General features: G+C 50.8%; 3 protein-coding genes across 3 annotated transcripts; 1 reads left to right on the forward strand and 2 right to left on the reverse strand.

Annotated features, from left to right (window-relative positions):
* Window positions 1–2,666: 2,666 nt before the first annotated feature.
* PpBr36_03465 (uncharacterized protein) lies at window positions 2,667–3,687 on the forward strand (the record flags this gene model as incomplete). Its single annotated transcript, XM_029890637.1, has 4 exons — window positions 2,667–2,783; window positions 2,846–2,903; window positions 2,994–3,337; window positions 3,430–3,687. The coding sequence occupies 4 exons, from the start codon at window positions 2,667–2,669 to the stop codon at window positions 3,685–3,687; spliced, it is 777 nt and encodes a 258-aa protein (XP_029753451.1).
* Window positions 3,688–4,484: 797 nt separating this feature from the next.
* On the reverse strand, window positions 4,485–5,705 carry PpBr36_03466 (uncharacterized protein; the record flags this gene model as incomplete). Its single annotated transcript, XM_029890638.1, has 1 exon — window positions 4,485–5,705. The coding sequence occupies one exon, from the start codon at window positions 5,703–5,705 to the stop codon at window positions 4,485–4,487; it is 1,221 nt and encodes a 406-aa protein (XP_029753454.1).
* Window positions 5,706–9,599: 3,894 nt separating this feature from the next.
* Window positions 9,600–10,620, reverse strand: PpBr36_03467 (uncharacterized protein; the record flags this gene model as incomplete). Its single annotated transcript, XM_029890639.1, has 4 exons — window positions 9,600–9,781; window positions 9,865–10,015; window positions 10,085–10,173; window positions 10,332–10,620. The coding sequence occupies 4 exons, from the start codon at window positions 10,618–10,620 to the stop codon at window positions 9,600–9,602; spliced, it is 711 nt and encodes a 236-aa protein (XP_029753453.1).
* Between the last annotated feature and the right edge of the window lie 267 nt (window positions 10,621–10,887).

Genomic DNA, 10,887 nt, shown 5'->3' on the forward strand with positions numbered 1-10,887 from the left:
GCTTCTCTAGCCGTCCGTCTTTCAAGGTTTCCTCCTATTCTTATGTATTAGTTATTTCCTTTCCGATAACCTAGACTTCATAGACTGAATTGGTCGTTCTCTGAGCTCTTCTGAGTGTCTCGGATACAAGTTATCGCGTCTAGCAATAATACAAAATGCAGAACAGAAACTAGTCAACTTGACTCATGACCACATGGTTTTTCTCTGTACTAAAGGACATGTGAAGAAGATATCGGTGGTGAGACAGGATTTCCGGGGTCTCACTATCCCAAAGAAACGCAACAACGCGTGCGATTTATAGTTGAGCGATACGCAGCTGCATTTTGAAATCCCGACCGACAACCCGTCAATGCTCTCTGAAATCATATGTACAATAAATCATTTGTACAACGCCAGTCTTCATTACTTTGCCTCTGTGTCCGTTCATCCATCAGCTCAAGTTTGTGCGGCCAATCGCGCCGTCCTCTTGCAACAACCGGAGATGCCCACTTAGGCAGCAGCTTCGATAATAACACTCGAAATCCAGTTTGGCCCGCACAAATTACTGCCTCTGGGCGCGAGCTGGCTGTTCGCTGGCCAACGATCAACTTGTCTTGAAGATCAACTTCCAGAAGCAAGCATTGCTCCCACAAAGGCACCGCCTTTGCTATGAGTTTTTCCAGAGTCCTGTATATCCCATATATTCCAGTATGTCATTTGGGATGTAGGTTGTTGATATAGCTGGTGAAGCGGAGACTGAATACCATTCGTCCAGCGTCTGCCCTTTCCCTACCATTTCGTGATCAAAAATCGTGTGCACCTAGCCTGGTTTGTCCGTGAGATTCTCCATAATCTACATCATGGCCACTTCTCTCACAAAGTAGGGAGAGATGCATGTCCAAAGACCAGAGAACTCAACGGCGTGTTTTGTGGCTCTAGATGGGTTGTATGTTTCTCAGAGGCAGGTTCGAGTCTGGGTATATGTAGGCAGGGGTGGTCATTTTGGACAGATGCCTCTGGCAAGGGAAGGACACAATCAGTGGCTTTGGCTGCGTCCACATCGGAATTGGGGTAAAGGAGACGATAGGCGTGGGCTCGGCGGGCAAGTGATTAGATGGCAAATTCCTTATAATGGCTGGCGTATCTTGGATTTGGGGGAAATCTTCAGGCAGGCAAACGAGCGTTCGACAGCAACGTCGATAGACGTTTATCTAGAGTCGCCGAAGCGTCGCGCAAAATAAGGTGGGTTATGCATCTTATCATGGTTACTTCTCTCATTTTCTTGGTTCCTCGACAAAGGACTTGTGTCGGAAAGTTTTGTTAAATTGAACCACACAAGACTGGCACCATATACGTCTTGCCGTGGAGGGTCCCGTCGCTGTAGAGTCGGGCCGCAAGGGTAAAAACTCTGTAGAGTATGCTAGGCGTGAAGACAAATCTACATGTCTACAGGATGGAGGTGGAATAGAAATGGAAAATCAGACAGAAAAATTGGGATGAACACCAAGCGTTCCTGGCTAAAGCACGGGTATCCCTTCCCACGTACCCTGACCTGGAGTCCAGACAGGCAACAAGCTTAGCCCCGGACCCGCCCAGCCTTACCATCCTGAGCCTTCATTCAGGGCTTCCATTTCTCCATTTATCGTCGCTACGCCACGACACGACACTCTGCTTGAACCAGATTATGTCTGCCATAGGGCCTTTTCCTACGTCATTTTTAATTGTGCGCTCTCAACTGAGGATTTTAATTCGATTCACCCCGAGCCGGGACATTACCAACTTGTTACAGCGATTGAACTGGGCTTGTTTTGTAACTGTTGGTTGCCGACAGCCAAGACAAACGTGGCGCGTATCGTCTCAACCAAACATTTCAGCCAGCAGCATCAGGTCCAGAAAGCAATGATATATCATTCTTGCATATAACGCCGGAGCTTGGCAGATTGTTCAGTCCCTCCCATGGAAGGCTACTTTGTAGTTTGGGTGGCTTAAGTTCCGGGGACGTCGATCCAGTCGCGTCTTCGTTCTCCCGAGCCACTCAGGCTGCCCCCAAGTGCTTGTGCCGCGCGGATCAAACAACCTCACCGTCCCCCTTTCCGGCCATCTGCGTGCGCCCCCAACACACAACCAAGCTCCGCTTTTCGACGGGCTGACAGGGGTCCAGCTACTGCGGAGGAAAGAAAAATCGCATCTGTATCATGGTGTCTGGGACGGAAGGTACCGTTGTTGGATGGTTGGCCAACTAAACGAAAATAATGCTCAATGTACTATAGATGATGACTGGATAAACTTGGTTATACTGTAGATGGCTTTGAAGCCAAGACTGGACAAGGCGCCTTCCGATCACAATGTGATGTTTCACTCCCTGGCGGGATTGGTGATGGGTGCACACTCATATATGCCCGTTCGCCTGCTTGTCTGTTGTCTGTTGACCGAGGCTGCTCATTCTTTTTTTGTTCCTTTCTTTCCTTCTAGCCACTGGGTGTCTTTTCATTTCGTCTTCTAGTAATTACATACCATTCTTTCTTTAACTTTAGCGAGAGGTCAGTATACACACCTGCGCATCTTATTGATGCTGGTCATTGAGAGTATGAAACTAACAACGCAGTCTTGTTAGCTGTGCTCCGATTCGTTCACTACCACCCTTGACTTCTTTCCTTTTTTCCAGAAATCCCGTCTCATCAGTCACAATGAGGTACTTCACTTCATTCATCATCCTCGCGGCATCGCTCGCTACCGCAGCCCCAGTGCCTGCGCCGCTGCCATTGCCCGAGCCGCAGAACGACAGGGCCAACAACGGTGCTACTGTTAGTCCACAAAGGTCCAATCCTGTTCCTTAGGGGTATATACACTGACAACGCTCCTCCAGGCCATCGAGGCCGCTGTTGATATTGCGTTCGCCACCGCTCTGGGCCAAGCCGGCGTCTGTATGTGACGAGTTGCAACCAGCCTTGCTTGCACTTTCTGCGATATGGATGACTCTGTTGGTCCTGCTACTAACAAACTATTGGGTTCAGTCGGTCAAAGCTCCGGCCCCGAGTTCGAGGCCGCTCAGAACCAAGCGGCTCGAGCCGCCGCCCAAGTCGCTGCCGATGCTCTTGCGGCGAACCAGGCACAGGGCATCCAGACGGAGCTTGAGCTAGATCCGCCTGTGCAGGCCGCCCTGGATGAGATCCTGGGGAACAACGGGAACAATAATAATAACAACGGGAACAACAACAACGGGAACAACAACAACAACAACAACAACAACGGAAACAACAACAACGGAAACAACAACAACGGAAACAACAACAATGGAAACAACAACAATGGGAACAACAACAATAATAATAACGGAGGCAATAACAACAATAACGGGGTAAGTATATTGAGCCGTCCGGAAGAACTTTCCCTCGAGCCCAGTTAGTCTCGTGTCTGGCTCCGATTTCTAACAGACGGTTTGAATCGCAGAACAACAATGGCAATAACCAAAACAATAATAACAACGGCGGCAACAACGGAGGTAACGGAGCCAACAACGGAGCCAACAACGGAGCCAACAACGGAGCCAACAACGGAGCCAACAACGGAGCCAACAACGGAGCCAACAACGGTGGTAACAACGGAGGCAACAATGGAGCCAACAATGGCGGCAACGGAAATGGAGGAGGTAACCGTGGCTTCCGGGGCGGCTTCGGTGGCTTCCGAAGAGGGAGGTCACGCAACTAGGTTATCCAAGAGACCTAGAGCTAATACAGGGCCGTGGTGGTGCTGAATGTACACATATCTGATAAACCAACCGACGATATCGAATCCGGTAAAACAGTACAGTCCGACTTGGCCTTTTTTCTTTTTGTAACAGCAACAGGGACAGAACTATGAGACCACGCAACAAATCCTACGTGATAGTGAATATGGGGTTGGGTTATTGTTTCCTTCTATACACTCTGTTACCTTCCTTGTGAATGTGCAAGTGCCGGAAATCTTTGCGTCGGTGGCTGGGGGGTTGGGCCAAATCAAAGATTTATATTTCGCGTGAGCTGGAGAAGCTCTGTTATTCAAGATAGTTCTGAACTTTCGAAACATGACACAAAATACGAAAATTAGACCTGTGGGAGACCAGCTGCGTCCAGTGGGCTACATGTAAAAGCAGTTGACCGTCAGATCGCCTCGGTAGCAGGGGTTCCAAACGTACTGGTGAGTGAACCAGACAGGATTAGGTACCTCATCAACCTAGCCAAGAGGCCTGTTCATGACAATTTCAAACTTCGGGAATCACTGGGGTTTCGTCACAGTCTAGACAGCGATAGGCACCAGAAACATGGCATATCGTCATACTCCAATTGGAAAAAAGGGGGGCTTCAGCCGAAGTGAAATAACTATCATTACATGAAGAAGTCACAACTTCCAACACCCGCCAGCCAGACAAAACCAGGCTAGCAGAAACGAGAAAAGGGGGGGAAAAAAAAGAGAAGTTTGTTATAACAAATAAAAGTATAAGTCATAATGTGTTTTGTGCTTTTCCTCTAGCGGCGCGACAGACGACGGCCACCGAGCTTGAGGTCGCGCTTCACCTTGGATGCGGCAGCGGCGGACTGGGGCACCGAGGCGATGCATTCTTGCTGTTGCTGCTGGCACTGCTGGGTGCCGCCGGTGAGCTGGCCGCCGTTGGCGGCGTTGAAGCAGGCGTTGTTCTGGATGTCGCAGGAGCGGGTCAGGGCGGCGGCGGCGTTGTTGAAGGTGTTGCCGTTGACGGTGAAGGGGCGGTCGGAGCCGGCTGAGAACTGGACGGCCGGGGCGGCGCCGCCGAGGGCTCCGGTGAAGGCCTGGATGTTGCCCGAGTTGCCACCCTGGTTCTGGTTCTGGTTGCCGTTGCCTTGGTTTTGGTTCTGGTTACCGTTGCCATTGCCCTGGTTCTGGTTGCCGTTGCCCTGGTTCTGGTTACCATTGCCCTGGTTTTGGTTCTGGTTACCGTTGCCCTGGTTTTGGTTGTCGTTGTCGTTGTCGTCGTCCTGGTTCTGGTTCTGGTTACCATTGCCCTGGTTGTTGTTGTTGTTGTTGTTGTTGTTGTTGTTGCCGTTGCCAGCACCGGCCGCAGCAACGGCATCCTCAATCTCGTCAACAGTGGCCTCCTCAACCAGGAGGTTCTGGCTAAAGATGCAGCCGTCGGTGTCGGTGGCGTCGTTGCAGGTGTTTCCCGCAGCGGTGGGGTCGCCGATCTGGCCGGGCTGGAAAGTGCCGGCAAAGAGGGCCTCGGTGGGGTCGCCGCCGACGGCAGCGATCTGGACGGCGAGGTCCAGGATGGTCTGCTTGTTGTTGGCCTGGCCCTCGGAGGAGGCCGGGTCCTGGATCTGCGTGAGCGCGGCGATCTCAGGGTTGACGGCCTGGACGGTCGTGCAGAGCTTGCTGGCCTCGCCGACCGTCAGGGTGTTCCTCTCGAGGGTGCGGAATATGAGCGAGTTGACCATGCCGGCAACGTCGTTCTTGGCCTTGGCGTTGGTGAAGGCCTGGTCGGCAATGATCTGCTGCAGGCAGTCGAGGTCGGCAGCGTCGACCTTGTCCGACGCCTCGGCGGCGGCCGCGTTGCCCAGGAGAGCAAAGACGGAGGACTTGATCTCGAGGGGGTTGTTGTCCTGGAGGAGCTTGTCCATGGCCAGGAGGTAGAACTCGTGAGAGTGCTCCTGGGGGACCTCGGCAGCAGCGAGGCCCGCGAGGGCAAGAAGAGCGGAGGTGACGAAGAACTTCATGTTGATGGATGTTTCGTTCGATCTAGAAACTCCTGAATTTCCAATATTCTTAACTTGTTCGGGTTAAAATAATAGGGCCGGCCCAAAAGAAAGAGTGTAGAGTTTAACAACTAAAGAGCGTAGAGAATATAAAAATCAAGTTCACAGAACTGATAAAAGACCGAACAAGAAAGAGAGTATGATGAGCTTGAAAGAGCGTGCCAGAGAAAAGAGAGGGAAAGCAAAATCACATCTTGTTGAAGAAGAACAGTCGTCTTATATAGAAGGGGATGTAAACGAGCAAACTATCGGGACCCTCATTGACGGCCCAGTGATGGCGGCTCGACGGGAGCTGTGGCCCGCGAGCATGCTACGGGAACCAGGGTTGATACCTGCCAAGTGGTTAGGGGACAGCTCGTTTTGTTGATCATGACGAGGATTGGCGCCAACCAAGAGCTCCTCGGCGGTCTGTCAGACTGGTCTGCAACACCAGCAAAGACCGTCCGGTTGCTTGGAGCTCCGTACCAACTTTCCATCTGAAGAGTGTGTGAACGTTCGAGGTGGGCCGTGGGGGATATGTTCGCTTACACCAATACCACGTCGGTTAGTTAAAAGAGCGCCAAGCTACCAACCGCCCCATGTGTCCGACAGGGGGCCAGGTGAACGACCCTCCCTGCAGTCGGGAAGTTCTCGCACACGTTCTTTGGACATCAGAAACACAACTGGGCGCATGATGAAGCAGATCATCGGGAGCTTTCTACCATGCGGCAAGCCATGGTCGATATGAGAGACGAACCATCATCTGTTTGATAGGATGAAAGGACCTGCCAACGCCTCGCGTCTGAACTTTGGATGATTATTGCCGAACATTTACGGATAGGGGGAATAGCAACCGATGATACCACTGTGCAGTATTGAGATGGCACCATTCATCAGATGGAAAAAGGCCAAGACCCAGGGTCTTGGGCTTCTGGATCTATGGCTCCGCTGACTGGATCTGATTTTTCAAGCGAGATTTCAATGCTAGTGGCAGCATGAAATACTGTAAAGTAACTGTCCGCATGTTTAGGAATTCTCAATGCCGAGAAGGCTATCGAGACCGGGAGAAAGAGTTTGTTTATCCATGGCCAAGCCCAAGCTATCAGCCAGACAGCTCCAAGATTGCCGTTATGAGTCAAAAATTCGGCGGATTTGCGCCATCATCTGAGCTGTCGACATGGACGAGGGGGCCAGAGGGAAGGAAATAGGGCAAGGTGTGGCGAAGAAGATTTTGACAGACTGACGATAGACATGCAGAGGTTGACAGGCCGTCGTTTGACTTGGCTGCCTGGACCTGGTGGCCCCCCCGTCAAGCATTTCATCAATATTTTTTTCAAATGGGGAAATGGGAATTCAACGATGATCATTGCCTGTAGGGATTATTCCCGATGGACTTATTGCAAGGGGAGTATTTGCATGGCAAGCCTGGGCTGTCTTGGGTGTCTGATGGAGCAAGGGGGCAGTAAAAGTTCAGACGGACCATGTTCCATGTACCTTCGACTTGGGGTTTCAGGAGTGTGCATCCGGGCGTAAAAAAAAAACGGTTGATGGCTGGTGCCCCCCCACTTGCCATGCACTTTTGATCTCGGTTACAGTCCCGAAAGTGGGGAGGGTGCCGTTGCGTGCCACCATCAAGCTTAATACAGAGTTGACAAGCAACACTGAGATTAAGTTAAGCGGACAATTTGACGACACTACTCTGTGGCAAACCCACCGAATTTGAGTATACGCATCTTCTTTTTACTCAACCAAAGGTCTGACTGCCAGTTCTATTTGGCGCCCAAGGCTGTTTGTCATTGTGGGCCAATATTGTGTGCTTTTTTTTAAAGCGCCGAATATTTACCCATGAAAAGGCAAGTGGAGAAGACACAAAACCCAGCCGTTGATTGGGGGCCCATTCGGGAGGGTCCAGAGGTCTCAACGATCCAAGCAGGAAATGGCCCAAGGTGTTGTGGGTGACTGGCACGATTGCGCATTTCACTTGCCGGTTAAATACCCTTTTCTTTCCCTTCCCCCCTGACACAGAAGGGGAAAAGTTGCCCCATTTGATCGTAGTATATTGTACATGGCAAAAACCTCGCATTGTGGCCCCCGCCCTCCGAAGCAAAACATTCCGTCTTGATATTTCTGTTCCACGTTTCCACCAGCTTTTCCATCGCTCGGGATTATGCAAACGTTCTCCCCAGTGCCTAACGGCAAAATCTCCGATGACATGAAGCTAGTGTACCCCCTTGACGACGCGCCACTACACATACACACTGCGGGAAAGTTCCCAGATGGCACCTTCACCTTTTCGGTGTGTTCTGGGCCCTGCTGCCCTTGAAAAGGAGGCGAGGGGACGAGTTTCAGAAGTAGAATAATTACAAAGAGACAGAAATTAAAGTCCGGCTAGGAGTTTAAAACTCGGAGTGTTGTGGACTACCCTCCCCACGTCATTCTCGCCTATACAAGCATAGATATATGGATATGCTTAATGCATATATGTACAACGTGCCGGTCAAAGATTGATCTGGCCCCTCAAGCGTCATATCTGGTTCTGGTCCGTGTGTCGTCTGGCCATGAGGTGACAAACTAACTCAGAAGAGAAGCCAATGGTTTACTCTTGTATCGGATGACCGGCTTAGAATACCGCCGAGCCGGACTTTTACCTACGATATACTGGATCTAGGTAGGCAGGCAAGGCAAGTATAAAAGTACAAAGATGTAAAGTATGCATGCTCATTTTGATCAACTTTCCAATGCTTCTCACCAAAGGACTCCTTCCAACAAAAAGACACGAAGTGACACGTTGGAATTTGTGTACACATAAATCTTGTTATTCGAACGAGTTCTTCTCGGCTAACCACATCAGGCTCTCCGTCACCAAAATTATAAAACGCTTGGGAGCTTGAGGGCGCCTGTCCCCATGATCTAGTTGTGGATTCGTAATTTTTCATATCTCTAGGTCCGAACGTTCCTAGTCAACTGGCAGAGCTTAGGTATCTGGGCTGTGTGAGACGCTCATCGGTTGCAAGGGTATTTTCAGCGAATCCGTGCAATTAATCTAACCTTTTTTATTTTATTTTATTTTATTTCATATTTTCCCCCCTCATCTGAATTCAGTCTCGAGGAGGCAAAGAAAAAGACTACCTCAAGTATTGGGTGTGGACAACAGAAACCTTGTCGACGGAGCTACCTCGTGATTTTTCCTGTTACAAGTCACCTGTATCAACAGAATAACCGCTGCGTCCAGTAGCAAGATACGAGCACGGTGCTTCGTTAAAAACCAATATTTCCAGAAACCTGTTTCCCGGTCAAGTCATATGCCATAAGACGTTATGATGTCCAAATGAGAAGTCAATCTTATGCAATCATCCCAACCACGAGGAGACCTGCATAGCCTACAATCTGTACCCCACGTCATCGTCCAAGTCACACGTTACTGATCAAGATTCCAAAGTACCTCATGCCGGTTAGAGTCGATAGCATGCTACCAGCTCGACAGACATGAAGGCATCCAACCAGGACCGCAAGCTACAAAACAACAAAAGCCACTCTTCTTTATGATCCTAGTCTCCAAAGTTTCACGCCTCTATAAGGACCTTTCTTTGTACAAACAGCAGATGCGTGAGTTGGGGAAACCAACGCCCTCTTCACTCTCTGCGCACAAACGCAAACGACGTCTATAAAGGAAATGATGTATGCTTTAAAAAGTAATATAGCACGCCAAACTTGGCAGCAAACCTCCCTCTGCCAGAGTAAAACGTCTATGTGTCGGGTGATGCCCCCCACCTCGCCACTGCCAGACACCACCCTGCATTTTTATTTTATCTCTCCCCTTGTTCCATACTCGTACAGTTCCAAGTGTGGCGATACATTGTCTTGTTTGCTCCCAGTTTAACCAATGACCAGCTTGTCGTCCTCGGGGAAGTCGTATGCGGGAATCTCGAGGTTCAGGGGAGCAGGTCCTTTCCTTATACGTCCGGAAATGTCGTAGTGAGATCCGTGGCAGGGGCAGAACCAACCGCCAAAGTCGCCAGCCTCGCCAATGGGGACACAACCAAGATGTGTGCAGACACCTGTTGTAAAGAATCGTGTAAGTACGCCGATCGCCAGACACCGACCTTTAATGCTGGAAAGCACAATCTAAACTTCAGCTTACCCAACATGACAAGCCACTCGGGCTTCTTGACACGGTCGCTGTCGGCTTCCGGATCTCTTAATGAGGCAACGTCGATCTTGTTGGCCTCCTCGATCTCGCGGCTGGTACGGTGGCGAATGAAGACGGGCTTTCCACGCCACTTGATGATGACCTGAGTCCAGAAAACATCAAAAGTCAGACCATATCCAAGACAAAGCAGATTGCACGGGTTGTCACTCACGTTCTTGCCCTCGGGGATGGAGTTCAGGTCAACCTCAACCTTGGCCATGGCCAAAACGTCGGCGGAAGCGGACATGTTGACCAGGAACTCTGCACGGGTGAAAAGAAAAAAAAAAGAATTAAACGTCAGTCACAAGAAGCTCCCAATTGGCGTGACGTGATCCTCAACACCCGGCTGTTTTCCCTCCATCTCACACTACAGCCACGATCCTTCAGTAGTCACAGGAGACAAGATTCCTCCAACTCACCCTGGACGGTCGACTTGGCACCGGCGGCCGAGATGGCACCCATGGCGCCGACCATGAAGTACGAGAAGACGGCGTTGGTGGTCGACGAGCCCTTGGGGGCCATGTACTTCTTAAAGTCGGGGATCTGGGTCGACTTCTGCTCGCCGCGGAACGGGCTCGAGAAGGTGGCACCCGAGCTGCCGTTCTGGGCCGGCGTCGTGCTCAGGGCGCGCGCGGCCGTGGCCACGGCCTTGGAGGGCGACGCTGCGCAGCGCGTGATTGCGCGGGTGGCGGTCGTCAAAGGCGCCATTGTGGAGGTTTTGTTTTTTTTTCCGGTGCGGACCTTCGTTTGGGGAATTAATTAGGTGGACGGTTCCGATTGAAGGTGTGGAGGGATTTCAGCGTGTCCTGTCGCCGGGCGGTCGGTGGTGGTTTTCGGTACGATACAATGCGGTAATCTTTTGAGGTCTTTTCCAATGCAAACGTTGGTCTGGGCCGAAGAATTGCCTGAGGCTTCTTCTAATTGGCACGCTTTGATTGGCTCAAGGCGAGAGCTTTGACATCACTGCGAATTATC

The sequence above is a fragment of the Pyricularia pennisetigena genome, chromosome 3 (assembly GCF_004337985.1).
Source record: "Pyricularia pennisetigena strain Br36 chromosome 3, whole genome shotgun sequence".
In the NCBI taxonomy this organism is placed as follows: Eukaryota; Fungi; Ascomycota; class Sordariomycetes; order Magnaporthales; family Pyriculariaceae; genus Pyricularia; species Pyricularia pennisetigena.